The 19,816-nt window shown below is 43.7% G+C and overlaps 1 protein-coding gene across 1 annotated transcript in view; it reads left to right on the forward strand.

Moving 5' to 3' along the window:
• LOC146813532 (uncharacterized) overlaps positions 1-16,045 on the forward strand; it is a 40,657-nt gene extending 24,612 nt beyond the window's left edge. Inside the window, exon 3 of the mRNA XM_085620300.1 lies at positions 11,841-16,045. Within this exon, the coding sequence (XP_085476426.1) occupies positions 13,143-14,705 (1,563 nt within the window). The 5' untranslated portion in view covers positions 11,841-13,142 and the 3' untranslated portion in view covers positions 14,706-16,045. The remainder of the gene's footprint in view (positions 1-11,840) is intronic.
• The last annotated feature ends 3,771 nt before the right edge of the window (positions 16,046-19,816 follow it).

Below are 19,816 nucleotides of genomic sequence, written 5' to 3' on the forward strand. Positions count from 1 at the left end.
GAAAGGTGGAGGACCTGGGTGTATGCTCATGTGATAACTTTTCTGTGCAGGACACAATATGTAACGCCCTGAACGTCTCAGGATCGTTTAACAGACACGATAATGAGAACGCAACCACTTGTGAAGGTTTAGTTATTTTAATGAAGGCAAAAATAATACAAGGAATAAACAAAGGTTATAGTCACTGGAATCCTCCAGGCTAAGTACGTTACCAGCCCACAGCACGGATGGTCCTAACCGTCCTCTGCATATACGCCGATCCCGGCGTATGCCAACAGAGGGCAGAAATGAAATGGCCGACAATGCCAATCGGTAGGCTGTGAGGGGCACGAAGAGTGTTGGGGAGAATCGAGGAGTCAGGGAAACACCCAGCCGGGGTCTCTACCTGAAGGGAGCAGCCGCTCAACCTCTTCCTCAGACTGCACCGGGACGCGGAGTCACCTCCTGGTGATGCATCACCGATACCCCAATCACAAGCAAAGAAGACTGAACCGGGAGCAGCCGCTCGATCGATCCTGTGGACTTCCGAGTCTGTAACGCGGCAAACACCTCCTGGTGTGCGTTACAGCTGGCAGTCCCTGTATCTCTGGTCGGGCTGGGAGTTACGACTCCAACCAGCAAAAGCGCCACTGCGCTTTGACTCAGCCGAGTCAAAAAGCGAAGCTCAATGGTTATCCGGTAGAGCTTCCGGGTCCTTCACAGGTGACGATGGGGCAAGACACGGCCCAGGGAGTAACGACTCGACCTACCTCCGTTCTTGCCTTACTGGAGCACCACTCCGGAACACTGCTCTTCACTAAGCAGGTACGTCGGTGTAAACACAATATCCGACAGCGTTGTACCTCCCGGTTCCTCCCTTTATAGGGCGTGTTTTCCTTGAGTTATGTAACAGCTCTCCTGTTTACATAAGGGCGTGTTTTCCTTGAGTTATGTAAGAGCTCTCCTGTTTACATAAGGGCGTGTTTTCCTTGAGTTATGTAACAGCTCTCCTGTTTACATAACCTCTCAACCGCTAAGCATCCTGGGAGATGTAGTCCGTTTTCGCTGGTTACCGTTTTCCTCCCCTCGCATGACAGGAATTCTTGACACAATACATTTTATCTTTTTTTGTGAACACTTTTTGCTCATTCGGAAGAGTTTTATTCTCCCAATCCTAAAAGATAAAGGCTTTTTACAAGTAAAACCGGCACTTATGTATTTACAGTTGCTATCTAATGTCTGGGAGATTTTCAGCATAGCAAGTTTTCTTATCGCAGCAACTAGGAAAAAAAATTAAAAAAATAAAGAAAGAAAGAAAAAATGAGGGATTTTTATGACCCTGACCATGTTAACTGATTTTAACGAATTAAGGATCTTATGATGTTATACTCTAGGTTGTCTTTCTCGAATCATTTTTAAAAATTAAATTGTGTAATATCTCTGTTGACAATTAATGCTATAGGACATGGGGGATAACACTGAGATTGATTTCTATGCTTCAGTTTATATTAATTGACAGTCCATGTATCATGGTTGTTTACAAATGTTTTATTATAGATTGTTTGTCCTTGACTATTTAATGTTAGGTCTGTGTAAAAACCTCTGCTGCTAACTAATATTTTTTAACTTTAATCCTGTGTATAGTATGCTTTTATGGTTTTAATTAACCGAATAAAGTACTTTTGTCTGTCTGAGATTGGGATTAAAGACACAGCCAACCAATGGGTGGCCTCGTTCCTAAACAAAAGATCCTTCCAATGCATGGAAGCAGGTATCCTGTCGGATACCTTTACAGCCCCACGCTGTGTACCTCAGGGCTCGTCCTTGAGTCCGACTCTTTTTAACATATACTTGAGACCACTAGCACACCTGGTGCAGGAATTTGGTCTGTCCATTGTTTCATACGCGGATGACACACAACTGGTGGTCTCGGTGGCAGAAACCCCCAACTCCAACCACCGGCAACTAGTTCCTTACCTGGAAAAAAATCGGAGCCTGGATGGCCAACTGCAGCCTCAAACTAAATGGAGACAAAACAGAGTTCATGCTTTTAGGCAATGATCCGGGCCACGCCCTGAGATCAACTGGCCTGGAAAATGGGGACCTCCACCCATTCCTAAAACCTCCATAGAGAACCTGGGGATGTTGTTGGACCAAAACCTAACCATGGAAACACAAACCAAAAAACTTGCTGGGAGCTGCTTTGGCTTCCTTTGGATGATCTGAAACATCTTGAGCTTAATCCCTGAAAAATCGAGAAAGATGGTGTTCCAGGCCTTGATAGTCTCGTGATTAAACTATGGCAATTCTTTGTACCTCGGTTCCACCAAATATGTCACAGACAGGTTGCAGGTGGTTCAGAACGCAGCAGCCAGACTGCTTCTCAAGATCCCCAGACATCAGTCAGTCAGGTCATCTCTGATGAAGCTCCATTGGCTGCCAATTCAGGCCAGGGTTAAATTCAAGACCCTCTGCCTGGCCCTCAAGGCCATGCACTGGAGAGGCCCTACTATGCTACGATCCTTAGTCTCCCAGTGCTCCCCCCACAGATGCCTTAGGTCAGGAGCCAGCTTCCTGATGAACACATCGAAAGTCAAGAGAGCAAGATGGGGGGGAAGATCCTTTTCACACCTAGCCCCTAGACTCTGGAATAGTATGGATCTAGAACTAAGGCTAACCAAGAATGAACAGTGCTTCAGGAAAAACTCAAAACATGGCTGTTCCCCTAAGACCTCACATACTGTTTGCTCCTCTCGGTAGCGCTGGGATGCCTGTGGGTAGCCATGCACTTTATAAATCCCTTAAACCTTAAAGGGGATACCATTTCACAAAGAGCTGAGACGTATCCAGCCGCTGTGCCTGGTGGACTATATATGAGACCCCCAGATATTGATTCTTTGGAAGAAAAAGCTAGGATAAAACTCAGTATCTCTGCCATCGCCAGGTTCATTGTGGGGCAGCTGGGTCAGGATTTAGCAGTCTTTAAATATAATATCTATCCTACTACCCCTGCCCCCATTTTTATTTCTCCGTACAATTGTATAGCCCTCAGGGATAGCTGTCCAAATATCGGGGCCCGAAGAGTCCGTAAGCCAGGTCTTTGTTACAAACAGAGCATTCAGGTCTTCCTCCCCAAGGATATATATCAATGGCATGCTTAGGTAGGGAGCGTGCATTTATAAGTGTCGCATTTAGTGACGGAGCCTGCTCTGAGTAGTATCGGGGCCGGTTTTAATATTTTTGATGGAAATATTGCAGGAGGTGCATCTGTTCACAGAGAGAACTAGGGTGTCCAAGCTCAGTGGTGTACAGCTGGGGATAACATCAAAGGAAGGAAGTTGTCCGGAGGTTTAAGTAAGGCGGGGCTTACCCAATTTGCTCGTTTGGGCATAATGGCCAACGCTGGTCGCTTCCGGGGCACTGACATGCGCAGACGGGCTTGCCTTTGGCACGCTGGTGGCGCGTCTGCGCAGTGGCCCAGTTTAAATGCATCAGCCTGGTTAGAAAAGCTAGAGCGCGCACTAGCATAATGGCCACTCTAGCTGTCCCTGGAGGAGAAATGGCAGCCACCCACCATACACTCGAGACGGCAGGCAAGAGGACCCCCACCAAACTCCCTCAACCAGCTCGGGGGAGGCGGACTGCAAAAGTAAGAGTAGTTTAGGAGCGAGTAGTGCAAATTCACAGTTCAAATTTAATTTCCGCTATTACCAATTGCTGTTCATAAAAAACGTACTCCCTATCCAACTGTGGTCTATAACAGTGGCAGTTCTAAAATTAGAGGATAACACAAAAAGTACAATTTTTAAAACAGGGTACAAAAAAGAGGTTCAGCGCATAACACATGCTGCAATTCACTGCTGAGATGTGCATTTTCATAGCAGCAGTGTTGCTCGGGCAGAAAAGCAAGAGTAGACTTGCTACAGCTTGTTTACTCACCTGAAATCTGAGCTATTTGTTTTAAAATAATAAAGGGCCTGATTTAGATCTTGGCGGATGGGCTACTCCGTCACAACGGTGCCAGATATTCAGTTCGCTGAAATATAAATCTCAATATATCCTCATATTTCAGTGGACGGGATATCCGATTCTGTTATGACGGAGTAATCAGCCTGCCAAGATCTAAATCAAGCCCAAAACCTTAAATACTAGCTAAGACTTTGAGTTATATATATAGATAACCAATAACATATTATTGTCATTATAAAAGAATGAAAAAAGCCCTTTATTCCTATAGTTTTTTTAAATCTCATTGGTAAAGAAACAGACTGTGCATATTGGTATTGGTGAAGGACAATAAAAGTATAGCACATGATATAAAATCCTGGAAAGTATTCATGAGTAAGAATAATGTTATTATAAGTTAAATATAAAGGAAGGAAATTAAGGATATTCCTTAGGATTTATTGGATACTCATGGTGATAATATACGCTGCCAGTTAAGTGTATTACTTAGGTTCCTGTCAGTAGAAGAAGGTGCTCTCTAGTTGCCTGACTCGACGCGCGTTTTCTTTTTTTGTCCCGTGTTCTGTTCAGCCTCTTCCAGAGTATCATTCCTCGCACCTCTTTACATCGCTCCCCGCGGAACCTAAGAGAGCCGCTGCGGCCGGTGTGTTCGGGCGGCTATGGCCCTGAAGAGGATTCAGAGGAATTTGATTTGTCTCACGGGACCCTGGAAGTAGCTACAGGAGCGTCAACAATGGCAATGAACCGGCGTTTGGGCCTGACGCATAGCACTTGTGGCAAGGAGACGTTCTACGTATCACCAAAGAATCGTGCTTGAACAGAACACTTTGCAACAATATCAGTAACAAGACCACGGACTTGAAATTGGGGACCATCGACTACAGCATAAAGTACAACTGCTGGGTGCCGCTCACTACATTTTTACTCACCGAGAACTGGTGAAGCTGGTTTCTGTCCTGCTGTCCTGCCCAGCCTGAGGGGACGCCGCGCTGAATGAGGAGGGCCCGCTACGGAGGCTGCTGAATCCGGGACTGCGAGTCCCAGGGTGCTTGGGGACTAACTTAGCCGGCACACCTGGTTACTCTTCCCGGCCACGCCCCCATCGCTGTTATCACCTCTCGCGGCCCCCGCTCCGCGGGAGCCGCTCGCTACATTTTTATTCACCGAGAACTGGTGAAGCTGGTTTCTGTCCTGCTGTCCTGCCCAGCCTGAGGGGACGCCGCGCTGAATGAGGAGGGCCCGCTACGGAGGCTGCTGAACCCGGGACTGCGAGTCCCAGGGTGCTTGGGGACTAACTTAGCCGGCACACCTGGTTACTCTTCCCGGCCACGCCCCCATCGCTGTTATCACCTCTCGCGGCCCCCGCTCCGCGGGTGCCGCTCGCTACATTTTTACTCACCGAGAACTGGTGAAGCTGGTTTCTGTCCTGCTGTCCTGCCCAGCCTGAGGGGACGCTGCGCTGAATGAGGAGGGCCCGCTACGGAGGCTGCTGAACCCGGGACAGCGAGTCCCAGGGTGCTTGGGGACTAACTTAGCCGGCACACCTAGTTACTCTTCCCGGCCACGCCCCCCTTTTGGACCCCTCCTTTTGTTTGGGGACTCCGCCCATACGCGCCAGCAGGACGCGCCAGGGACGCAGACCGGGGGGAAGACCGGGCAAAGAGCGGGCCGTTCGAGGACGGTCGAGATCGGTCTTGGCCAGCCCCCCTGCCACTGTGCCCTCTCGTGCCCCCCGATTCCTGTTTCTAAGGCAGCCCTGGGAAAATGGCCTTGAGGGAGACACGGAGTAAGACTCTGATGGCCGCTGGGAAGCCCCAATGTACTTTGGACAGCTATTTCGCCAAAGCAGGTTCTTTATTAATTGAGGACATTACTTCACTCGAACGACGCATCTCCCAAGAGATTGAATGGGTAAGGAGATCATCGTTGGGCCCCCTAGCCTCCGCAAGGTCTCCGGTCCAGAGACTTGATGGCAGTCAATCAATGGCGGGGGGAGAGGGCTCAATTGAAATGTCTGAAACAGCCAGATTATCTTGTCTCACTACAGTAGGCGCCTCTAATATTGATTGTTCCATTCCATCCCAGGTAGATTTTAGCATATTGTCCCTTCCCTCACCTAAGCCCCCTCATCCTAATCCCAGCCCCAACACTATCGTACATGGTAGGGAGGAAAACAGTTCAGGGGCTAAGTCGTTAGATCTTAACAGGGCAGGAGCGAGAGATGGAGCTATCCCCAAAAATAGTAAGAAGCCCCAGACGCCCCGGGGGAAAAAATGTAAAAACACCAAATTATTATCTGCACCACAGAGCCAGAAACCTGAGACAACCAACAAACGTCGAACCCCACTACAATCTAAAGGGTTCTTGCCACCTAAGGTATCATCTCAGAAATCTGATAATACAGGACCAACTTCTGGGGAGGAGGATATCACATTATCGGATATTCACAAAATGATGAGGCTGTTGCTTAAACCACTGGAAGCACGCCTGGGGAAAATTGAAACCACCCTAAACTGCATTGCAAAGGAGTTGGCACACATAACATCTTCTTGTGCAAAAGATGCCACAGCCCCAGGTATTAACTTGAGTGGTGTGACGAATAAAATATCCCTTCCAGCTATAAACTTGAATCCCCCTACTATTTCCCCAAAACCCCACATTCCCCCTCTCCAATCTAAATTACCAGTCACAGACCAGACACTAAATAGAAGTTCAAAAGAGAACCCGTCTGTGCCTGGCATCAAGGGCTCGATCAACTGCAATTTTGGGAAACAAACGATTATTAATTTACCGCCTGAGGCTAGCCCATTCACAGTAATTTTAGCAGGTGTCCCTGCCTTAAAAGAATTAATGCAAGAGCCAGTTGAATCGCTCAAAAACAAGGTTATCAATTGGCTCACAATTAACAGACCTCTTCCCGATGGTATAAGCAGCCAGGTTCTGATGGTAAGAAGAGTTTCATGGCTGGGCGGTGCAAAGAAATCCATCCAGGGAGATTGTGTCTTGGTCAATTTCAGAGACCCTAGGACAGTCTCCCACATAACCAACTGGCCCTACTGTGACAGGGGAACTACAATCCAAGCCCTACCACTATCTTTCTTCTATCCATCCGTACTACAAGTGCAGGGTGAGGGTGATTGGGAACTTGTACGCGGCCGTGGCTGCAGGCGGAGCCAGGAGAAAAGGGGTATTCATTATATGAACGATTTATCACATCTTGATTATTTCCCCACGCAGAATAGATTTGGGAGTTTAGCTTGGGAGGACTGACTGCTCTGGACTAGCAGTAAAGACGAATGCATCCCACTTTCCCTAATAAAGGAATCCAATTCCGCGAAGGTTGAGATCAAGAACTTGATAGCTAATTACCCTGTAAATCTCGATATCCCGCCATGTGAGGCGGTGCCTCCCATACCCCCTATTCTTGCTACGAGTACATCCCCAATGCACGAGCTGTGCTGTACCCCAGTTGTAGAAGAATTCACTGGTAGTATTAACTCCCCTGTTCTAAAAGTGCTCTCATGGAATGTGGCGGGCCTCGTTAACAAGCTGCATTCCCCAGAATGGAACACATTTGTCAGGAGTAAAGACATTTGTATGTTCCAGGAAACCTGGGCCTGTGACGAGGTGACGTATCCAGGATACGCGTCATTTTCCATGCAGGCGAAATGGGGAGGGAAAGGACGTCCTTCGGGCGGACTTGCAATAGGGTTAGCAGCAGACTTGGGATGCAGCGCTGTTTTACATCCAACCTCCACGGAAGATATTCTTGTGGTATTACTGGAATGACCAAACTTTAATAGACTTATGTTGGTAAATGTCTATTCCCGACCAGTAACTAATGGGCTCGAATCACGTACTATAGATGATCTCGCCTCAGTTCTAAGCGAAATTCCTGTGGATACTCCCTATTTAATTGGGGGTGATCTTAATTGTCATTATGAGCCCCTCTATGGCCCACTAGACGGACTGGCCGACGAGGAGGATGCGCTTTGGTCTATACCCCCTCTGGAGGCTCCCGGCCCTAGAGCATGGACACCTCTTGCGGTCCAAATTACAACACTAACCCTAAAATTTGGTTTGCGGGCCTGCAATGGCCGGAAAAAATCAGATATCCCACCAAAATATACATATAGCCGGGGTGGGAGGGAATCAAAATTGGACTATATTCTCGTTCCCTTGGCAGCCTGGCCTTCTATCAAAGACTTTAGGGTCTTGCCAGGTGTGGATAGTGATCATCACGCCTTGGAAGCAGAATACATCCTTCCCGTTAGTGAGGCCATGAGGGCTCAGACCTCGTCCCTTCGGACGGGTCTAACACTAGCTAATAATAGACGGAGAGTGAGATGGGAAAGACTACTTTTAAACCTAGAAAATCTTCCCAGTCTTTATGCCCGGGTAATTCCCATACTGACAAAAGCTCTGGAATTAACTGATCAAGATGATTGCCCTGATAACCGGACAGAGTGGGGAACACTCCACACAGACTTAATTCTGGCTCTGTCTGATATCTTCTTTACAACACTGCAAGGACCTACCAAACGTCCACCCAGTCCCACCTGGTACAATTGTGCATGCCGGAAGGCCAAATCGAACCTCCTGGCGGCAATTAAAGAGGGCTTAGGGATCGAGGTTATTAGGGCTAGGCGTTCAGCTTATAAATGTATGATAGGCCATGCACAAAAGGAATGGGAGCACAACAAGTGGGAGAAACTTAAAACCACATTAGCACGTGTAGACTCCCGCTTATTTTGGCGCCTTGTAAATACAGGGACGGAAACACAACCTGATGCTATTGAACCAAATATCTCAGCCACTGCATGGCAAAATCATTGTAAATCCCTATATAGTACACCTGGTTCATCGAAGTTAACCAATTTTTAAAAAATTGACGAAATTAAAGGGCACCCCTTCACTCTAAAGGAAGTACACGAGGTGATAGATAGTCTAGCTCCTGGCAAGGCATCTGGCCTAGATGGCCTGCCTGGTGATCTATTTAAACATGAGCCAGCCGTCTGGGCTCCATACTTGCTGTGCCTATTTAACTCCATTTTGGGTGGTATGGAGGTCCCAAAAACTTGGTTGGGAGCAGAGATCGTCCCAATATTCAAAAAGGAATCTCCTCTGCTCCCTTCCAATTATAGACCAATAAGCTTAATAGATGTCCCACAAAAGCTGTTTGGGAGACTATTACTGAACCGTCTCCAAGTATGGATTGCAGAGAAGGACATACTGAGCCCATATCAAGCTGGGTTCAGAGAGGGTGTCTCTACAATAGACCAGATTTTCCGATTCAACAATTTATATTGGAAAACTGTGACTATGGGCAGAGGAACGCTGTATACGGTCTTTGTCGACCTGCGAGCAGCATTCGACTTGGTGCCCCGCGCCAAACTATGGGCAGTACTTAAAGATCTAGATGTACCGGGTGACATCCTATCCATGCTGATGAGGCTTCATCGGGGCAACTATGCCAAAGTGAGGTGTGGCAGGGGAGGTGTTCTTACAGAGGGTTTTCCTGTGGACACAGGGGTAAGACAGGGTTGTGTGTTGGCACCGACCCTGTTCTGCCTCTTCGTGAACGGTGTCATAGACTTCCTGACAGGGATAGGCAACATTGATGCCCCAGTGTTGAATGGCAGGAGGGTACCCGCAATTATGTTTGCGGATGATACCCTCCTGCTTTCAAAATCCCCCATTGGGCCTTCAGAGAATTTTGGGCAGATTTATGAATTTTTGTGAGCTTCGTGGTTTGGAAGTGAACGCGACTAAAACCAAGTTCATGACCTTTAACCCATCCTCTTCAACCCGCCCAAACCCTACGATAGGACATGAAAGACTAGACCGGGTTTCCACATTTGAATACCTAGGTGTCACCCTGAACCAATCTTTGACCTGGGACGCTCACATTATGAGAGCAAACTTGAAACTCGCCCAACTCACAGGTGGCATATCTAGGATGTTATCTAGGTCCTCCTACAAGCCTCTTGGCCCACCTCTTCATATTTATAAAACCCAGGCTAGAGGTGCAGTAACCTACGGGGGTGAGATATGGGGACATGCTGCGTGTCAGAAGTTGCAGATAACCGAGAACAACTTTATCAGGCAATTGACCGCTTTACCATCAAGCACCCCGCTGCTCCCGCTGAGACTGGACCTCGGCCTAAGATCAATCACTGAAGAGCTGGGACTCAAGCCCCTGACCTACTGGCGTAGAATATGGAGTTCTGTAGAGCTATCTAGCTATAGAGCAGAATTAGAAGAAATCTAGCGCCCCCCAAAGGTGCTGCAAATATCCTGGTTTAAGTACATCATGAACACTTTTGAAAGGATGGGGAAATCGGAGCTGTGGCACGACCCGCGGAGTGCTTGTCCCAGGATCTCTCGTAGATCGCTGGCGGAGGCATACCGCGAGTATAAGCTACAGGCAGCAATCGAATCCCCCTGCCAAGATTCGCTGTCCAGACATTTCCTTGCTATCAAAGATCTTTACCATCTGGAACTGGTCCTTGATGATGTTAGCCCACCACTAACACGGAAATTGTATCTGCAGTGGCGCTATGGAACACTCCCTTTGAGGGCTCATACGGAGCATTGGCATAAAACGGTGACCACTCCAAATTGCCAAGTATGCCCTCTTAAGCGAGAAGATGATTTACATATGATTTTTTTCTGCCCTGCATACAACACTCCACGTAAATATTGGCTCGTGCCACTTCTTAGGAACCTAGGCTTTAGGGAACACCGTCCTGCATTTAGAGTTCTAAAATCTGATCTGTCTGCCTCCACTGTATGTGCAGTAGCCAAATTTCTAACTGCAGCATGGTTTATTCGTAACCGTTTTATGTCTAGATAATAATACACTTTTTAAGATCGGTTCATGATTTTACTATTGTCTTAGTCTTATTGCTAAATTGATACTGCATTTTTTTTTCTCTGTATCTTTTATGGTCCTTCGTGACCGAAATAAAGATTTGATGATGATGAAATATGTATGAAATTAGATATGGCATGGAATAATATAAAAAAATCATGTTTATTGATGCCTGATATATAATATAAATATACATAATGTTGGTATTTATGCCTTATTTGTGTTAATATGTGGTATGTATAAAAGAACCATTGTAAGAACTATATTGTATGCCCAACCGTATGTGTTTACATATCTGTTATCAACTGTTTTTATGGAGATATATATATTATGTTTTCTTTGAGATTTAAGTCAGTTATTAGTCTTGAAGAAGGTTGGATAAAGATAAAGAAGCCACCGAAATGCTGGGTCGACACAGTAACCTTGTTTTAGTACTTTGATTGTATACAGTTGTTTTTTATGTAATTTGTGGACTAAGCGTTTTGAATGATGTATCTAGTCCAATGGATGATGAATTATATCAACAAATGGCTATAGTATTTTAGGCTTACTTTATTCAATATTTATGAGATTCTAAATATTGTGGTTGGAGCATAATTGGTTAATTTTGATATCAAAGTTACATTTATTGTTTTTAGGTTGATAATTAAGCATCCACATAGTGAAAGATTGGATGTCAATAACAAGTCCAGGGGAAAAACATTGGTATAGGTTCAACATGGCTAAAACACATTACCAAAGCCAATAGCTCAACATACGTGAGACCTATTGGATTTGCCAATGCTTGTTCTGCTTGTTCTTTATTACTTTTAAATTATGGTTGTCTGGTGGTCCGAAGTATGCTATCATGTCTTCCCTTTGATGCAGTCATTCAGACGCTATAGGAATTTTAAGTCATACTAGTTAGACTATTGAAAAGGGGACTCTCAGCAAAATCTCTGATAAATAGTTTGTGTCTTGTATATTTTGTTGTGGGAACATGACAAAAGCTAATAATATTACTTTCTGTTTATTTCAATAGGTAATCAATGCGTGAAAGACAACAACTGAAATTCTGCTAAATTTGTTAATTTGCTAGAACTTCCGACAGATTAATTAATGGAAAATGGGACATTATCTATTCTCTGTGGCACGTAATCAATAGAGTACAACATCTTTCATATCAGACAAAACAAAGGAAAACCAGAGAAAATTGTTAAAGTATGGATCATATGGAAAGGATTATTATTCACAGAGATCTAGCACACGTATATCAAATCTAAGACGAGTTTAATTTAAAAAATCTTGAAAAGCTTCATTCACATAGAATGACTTTGTGTCAACAAAAGAAGCTGTATATCAGAGAAACTTTATCAATGCACTGAATGTGAAAATAACTTTAAAGGATGTGGAAGTGTGATAGGCATCTATGAACTCGTATATCAATGCTTCAAGTGTAATAAGAGCTTCATCAAGGAAGGACTTGATACTAAACACCCTATATCACATTCCAATCTGAAAAGAAACTTTATCAGTGCACTGAATGTGGGAAATGCTTCTTTCAAACAGGAAAATTTACTGGTGCGAAACATGAACCAGGTTTAGTGAGAAGGAGAGCATATATAGATGAGAACCTTATTGATACAAGGATTATGGGAGGGGGTTTATCTGAAGGTTTTACCAGTCACCAAAGAACACTCTCAAGAGGAAACTTTCATCCGTGTGCCAGGATCTTGCAAGAGAAAATAAATCCTACTAAGCATAATAGAAGACATTCCTGTGGGAAACTTGATTAATGTACTGAATGTGGGACAGCATGCAATCTCTTACCCTCTAACAAGGAACTGGTACAGGTTAGAAACCTATCCACCAGAGAGCACACACTGGTGAGAAACCTTATCTATGTTAAGGAAATGGGAAAAGGTTCAAAGTGAAAATAAGTCTTCTCTTCACCAGAGATCACTCTCGGGCGAGAAACTTTATCAGTGCTCAGACTGTGAGAAAGAGTTTAGTAGGCAAGGTAATCTTACAATTCACAAGCAAGCACACACGGGTGAGAAACCCTATGAAATGCATTGAATGTGATAAACGGTTCATTAACAAAGGAAATCTCATTTTACACCATCGGACACATACAGTGGATAAAGCTTATCAGTGCTCACAATGTAGGAAAAGTTTTAGTCATAAAGCACATGTTATTATTCATCAGAGAGTACACACAGGAGGGAAACCGCATCAGTGCACTTAGTGTGCTGCTGCCTTTAGTATCAAAGGTAATCTTACTCAGTATCAGAAAAGACATACAGGTGAAAAACCTCATTCATTCATTGAGTGTGGGGCAAGCATGCAAAACCTTACTATTCACCATAGAACCCATACAGGTGAGAAACCTTACCAATGCAGCGAATGTGGGAAAAGATTCAATAGTGGAGCAAATCTTAAAACTCACCAGAGAATACACATAGGTGAGAAACCTTATCAGTGCACTGAATGTGGGAAAAGTTTCAGTCAGAAAGGAAGCCTTACTGTTCACCAGAGAATACACACAGGTGTGAAACCTCATCAGTGCACTGAATGTGGTAAAAGGTTTAATATAAAAAGAGATCTTGCTGTTCACCAGAGAGTACATACTGGTGAGAAACCTTATCAGTGCACTGATTGTGGGGCTAACCTTCATGACAAAAGAAGCCTTACTAAGCACCAGACAATACATACGGGTGATAAACCTTACCAATGCAGCGAATGTGGGAAAAGATTCAATAGTGGAGCAAATCTTAAAACTCACCATAGAGTACACACTGGAGTGAAAACGCATCAGTGCACTGAATGTGGGATTTACTTTAGTGATAAAGGATGTCTTATTCGTCACCAGAGAAGGCATACAGGAGAGAAACCTTTTCTGTGCGCTGAATGTGGGAAAGGTTTCAGAGAGAAAGGACACCTTACTGTTCACCAGAGAATACACACAGGTGAGAAACCTTATCAGTGCATTGAATGTGGGAAAAGTTTCAGTCAAAAAGGAAGCCTTACTGTTCACCAGAGAATACACACAGGTGAGAAACCTTATCAGTGCACTGAATGTGGTAAAAGGTTTAATATAAAAATAAATCTTGCTATTCACCAGAGAGTACATACTGGTGAGAAACCTTATCAGTGCACTGATTGTGGTGCTAACCTTCGTGACAAAAGAAGCCTTACTAAGCACCAGACAATACATACAGGTGAAAAACCTTATCAATGCACTGAATGTGGAACCCACTTCAGTTGCCCAAATATCCTAGCTGGCCACCTTAGAACTCATACAGGAGAGAAACCTTATCAATGCACAGAATGTGGGAAAAGATTCAGCCAGAAAGGATCTCTTAATAGCCACCGAAGAACACACACAGGTGATAAACCTTATCAGTGCACTGAATGTAGTAAAAGGTTTAAGAGAAAGGGAAAACTTGCAATTCACCAGAGAGTACATACTGGTGAGAAACCATATCAGTGCATTGAGTGCGGGGCAGGCTTCAGCTACCTGCAGACCCTTACTATTCACCATAGAATCCATACAGGTGAAAAACCTTACCAATGCAGTGAATGTGGGAAAAGATTCAGTTGTGGAGCACATCTCAAAACTCACCAGAGAGTACACACTGGAGTGAAACCTTATCAGTGCACTGAATGTGGGGTTCGTTTTAGTGAAAAAGGATGTCTTATTCGTCACCAGAGAAGACATACTGGGGAGAAACCTTTTCTGTGTACTGAATGTGGGAAAAGTTTCAGTGAGAAAGGAAGCCTTACTGTTCACCAGAGAATACACACAGGTGAGAAACCTTATCAGTGCAATGAATGTGGTAAAATGTTCAATATAAAAAGAAATCTTGTTAAGCACCAGACAATACATACAGGAGAGAAACCTTAGCAATGCACAGAATGTGGGAAAAGATTCCGTCAGAAAGGATCTCTTAATAGTCACCGAAGAACACACACAGGTGAAAAACCTCATCAATGCATAGAATGTAGAATTAAATTTAGTTTTAAAGGATGTCTTATTCGGCACCAGAGAAGAAATACAGGAGAGAAACCATTTCAATGTGCTGAATGTCAGAAAAGGTTCCGTCTGAAAGGACAACTCTCTATCCACCAGAGAGTACACACAGGTGAGAATCCTTATCAGTGCACTGAATGTGGAAAAAGCTTTCAAATGAAAGGGAATCTTACTATTCACCATAGAGTACATACTGGTGAGAAGCCTTTTTCAGTGCACTGAATGTGTGGGTTGCTTTCGTTACAAAGGAAGCCTTACTGAGCACCAGAGAATACACACAGGTGAGAAACCATATAAATGCACTGAATGTGGAACACATTTCAGTCATTCGAATGTTTTTGCTATCCACCTTAGAACTCATACAGGAGAGACTCCTTAACATTGCGAAGAATGTGGGAAAGGGTTCAGTAGGAAAACAAGTCTTACCATACACCATAAAAGACATTCATGCAAAAAGCCCTATCAATGCTCAGATTGTAGGAAAAGCTTCACTGATAGAGGAAGCTTTAAAATTCACAAGAAAGTACACACAAATGAGAAGCCTTAATCAATTCTCAGCTTGTGATAAAGGCTTCATTGTGAAAGCACGTCTTGCTAGACACCAGAGGACACATGGACAGAAATACATACTAATTCTACTACTTTCACAACTGAGGTGGGTACTGTCATGTGGTGGGAGTGGTTGTACAAGACCTTTTCCAGTGCAACACCATTTTAAACCACATTCATTCGGGAGCCCCAAAATCAATGCTGGCCAAATGTTTGGTTGAGTTATTCATGATTCTTCAAATTCAATTATATTCCCGCTGGGGTTAGACAGTCGTAAATAAACATGGTCACAAAACAGCATTCTGACAGTCCCCAGATACAAAAGCCAGAAGGCTGTTGACTGTTGAAAGTAGGATGTTGAAGAAATTATGTTTTTTATTTTGTTATGAATGAAATTGTGGCTTATCAAAGAGGTTAGCATGAATTTAATCAAAATCACCATAAATAATGACAAATAAATCACTTCACTTAGTTAATTCAGCAACAGAAATTATGTCATGTAAAAAATACCACTGATAAAAGTTGAAACCCTATATGTAATACCAGGTCTTCAAATAGTGAGCCCCGGGTTCACTGGAATGGGCAAGAACTTTGTGATCCGCCAAAGAGCTAATGCAAATAATGGAAATTGCAAATAAAACAAACCCTGTCATTTTGAAACTAAATGAGGCAATTAACTCATTATTTGCAATCAACTTATAACAGAAAAATCAGTGTTGCGCATTTCAATAAAATAACACCGCAAATTTTAAATTAAACAAAAACCCTATTCACTCCTTAGGAAACAAAACAGAACATAAGACGAAGTCATTAACAACAGACGAGGCAATGTTTAAAACATACTGATTGACATAATGACAACCTAGTTATGCAACATAAGCACAACAACAAAGATACATGTGGCCTGAGGGTACGACAAACACTCCCTGGATCTATCGTCTCTGCATCTGTTGATAACCTTCACAACACAGCCCAATGCCTTCATCCTTTTCCCCCACAAACTATTACTGTTATATTTCATGTAGGTACCCCAATATAGGCCCGGGTAATATCAATACACCGTAACATACATTGCCTCCCCATATTACACAATAACGAGCCTTATAAGGATTGAACCTTTATCTAATTCAAGCCCTGGGTGCAGAAGGTGGGTTTTTCCCTGAACAATAGCCCACTATAACACCATCATGAAGTCATACTGAGTGCATGAATGTTCATGAGGATCCTTGGAATCAGGACAGGGCCTACACCACCTTCCCCACCATATCTAACCACAAGGTTCATCTCATACGTCATCCTCAAATCCAACAATGGCTTATACATGAGACAAGGGACAAAGGAGCCCTAAGATACTTTCTGCATAAATATAGCACGTCGTGCTATCTCTAGGCAGAGGGAACCAAGACTTCCAGGCTGACACACGGACCAGAGACGCGGAGGATCCTGCATGCAGACGCTCCAGCTGACAGTGGTCTGAACATCCCTTGAGGGGTGTCCAACTCGGGACCAAGAGGGGCTCTCTACTTTCTCACTTCAGGTAATGGGGTTCGACTAAAGAACTAAAGGGATTCTTGGCTATAGACCTACGAACAGAGGTACACTTAGGTACATCTAGATAGGCATCATAGGAGTACGCAAACTTTTATGATTGCATTTTGTATTCATGTATGTAATCATGCTTATGGCAAAATGGTAGAATTGTACTATCTGTTTTTATTCAACGTACTGCTGACCATATATCTCTGCTACTGTCCAACGGTTGTCGCAGCTCATATATTGTACACGAGAAAAACAACTGTTCAATAAATACTTTATTGAAACGCCCAACCTGTTTATAAGAGGAGATTATAGTGGCACTGTGAGCTAGCTAATTGCAAACAGGCTAACACGTGCAGGTGCTAAGAGTTAGTCTGCCACCAATACCACAGTGCATGTTATCCAAACGTGCAGGTCCTGCAAGGGTACTATAGGAACTACACGACATGGCGCCACCAACGTTGGTTAGGCCCTAATTTAACAGTAGAATCTGAGTAGTTCAGACGTGCTAATCTCAGAGACCCCATCTCACATATTCCAGAGACGTTTGGAGTTTGTGGGCACAAAATCCCCCACATCTAAGTAGGCAAAAATCCTATTTATTGGCTATTGGTTATTCAAGCTTAAAGGTCATTTTTAGTTCCCAAATATTGTGCAAATAAACCTTATCTTTGTCTCCAAAGTTAGTTTGAGTTTATAACACAAAATGACTACTACTGCAGCAGATGTGGTTCCAAACCCACAAGCAAATCAGCCAATCCTCTCAGAAGACAAGGATCCAAATGCAATTGAAATTGCACCAAATTTCAGGCGTACTATCATCCTGAAACTACTAGAATATGGTTTACAATCAAGGGGTGGTGCTGTAGTATTCGTGATTGAGGCACACGAATCTAACAAAACAGGTGTTCTATTCGTGTGTTACATTTCCAGCAGCAGATGCAAGAACACAGTTATTTCACTCTTACACAGAGGGAGATGCACCACTGGAATATTTTCCTTTTGAGGATATAGAGATTCCTCTACCTTACCAGGAACATAAGTTCTGGTTTAAAGGCGCCCTACCCCACATAAGAAGTAGAGTAAGATTCGGCCTGCTGGGAGCAGGCGGGGCCACATGGTCAATACTAGCGGCTTACACACCGCACCCTGACATTGAGACAATGCCATTCCCAGGCTTACTGCTTCAACACCAAAATGTAATTAAAATTTACAGAAACATAAGTCAATACATCATGAGGACCCTGACAGTCCAACCAAAACTAGTTGCAATAAATAGAGCACAATACCAGGGTACAGCAACTAAAATAACTAATAAAACATTACATGCAGTAATGGGCAAACTGCCCACGAAGCGTGAACAAATACCATGCTGGGTAGCGCAGAAAATTACTCAGTTCAAGGCAGTATTCCCAAATACTACCCCGTAAGAAAAACACAGAATGTTACCAATGTGCTTGCCCATGGGGACAACACAATTGGCGGATTGTACCTCTTGGGGTCCAGTTTTTGCTGAAAAATACAAGAGATGAGGGGTGAGAGGACAAACGTCCCTCTTCGAGCTCCCGCTTAATATCTTTATCACATGAATAGAAGAGAGATAATGAATCTACGTAGTGGAGAGTGAATGTTGGGGGAATATACCAAGTGAATAAAACTGCCCTCACACACAGCAAGGTGTGTCATGCTTCATCATATGGCTGCTAACACACCTCCGCGCAGACCAACGCTGGAGGTGGAGCAATAGGGTGGGGGAAGACAATACAACATGCAGTGTAATGATCACAACTGAGAAAAAAGTGCAGAAAAAGTGATGTAAAACTGGTATCAGGGAGTCCCCTATACAATTTTAATATAGGGCACCCTGTCCAGATTTATAACAAGAGAACTGTGGATGCTGGGTTGGGGAGCTTATAATGAGACGCCAACCCCTCCACTCTGAAAAAATGTTGACATGTTTCAGCCGGCAGAATATACTACCCCGGCTTTCTTCAGGACTCTCAACACTGTGATCCCTCTGGTGCTTACCCGACCTCCTTCAAATCCAGGAGTAGTGGGAAAAGTCACCCTACCGAGTCAATGTTCGGTTGCAAAGTAATAGAGCCCGTTGCTCTTGAAGAGGAAACTATAGAAGGGTTAACAAACAGCAAAACAGTGAAGTGCTAAGTGGTGTGCCCTTCATAGAACAATTAATAAAAATGACAGAGTATCACTCCACAAATTGTCAATGTACGGGCACTCCCACCCATGCTTATAACGGTGGTTGCCTGATAGCATTATGACTCTGAGTAATCACACTCAAATGTATTATACATGGATAACATTGTTTAAAAGAAATGTGAAGTGAAGCTTCTAAAATAAGCTACCATTTAAAAAGTAACATTTCACGGGCATCGCATAAACTGAGACACCACACAGCAACACCAATCTAATCAATATGCTTAGCGAGTTTATTAAAATTGTGAACTCGAACTGGCGGCTTTTAAAAAAGTGTGAGCTGCTCCAACCTCCTAAAACATAAAAAAATGTACAATCTGTATTGGGATTCCTAAATTTCAGCGGAACATATATTTTGGATTACGCAGAAAGAGTAAAACCTTTTTACGACTTAATAAAACCTGACTTTTCAGTCAAACATTGGACACAGGAACACTCAAACATCCTACGTTCACTACAAGAAGACATGATAGCTTCAAAACATTTACAGACACGCGTAAACGTGCGCAACCTGGTGATCCACGTTATAGCTGGTCAGTGCGGGTACACATACTTAACCTTTAATAAAGGCGAAACAGTACCAATCGCATACAAATCACATCTTTACAGGAATGCTGAAATACGTTTTACTTAAACTGAAAAAATCCTAACAGCAGTTCAGACCGCTTTAGCAACAGAAAGAG

The sequence above is a fragment of the Triturus cristatus genome, chromosome 7 (assembly GCF_964204655.1).
Source record: "Triturus cristatus chromosome 7, aTriCri1.1, whole genome shotgun sequence".
NCBI lineage: Eukaryota > Metazoa > Chordata > Amphibia > Caudata > Salamandridae > Triturus > Triturus cristatus.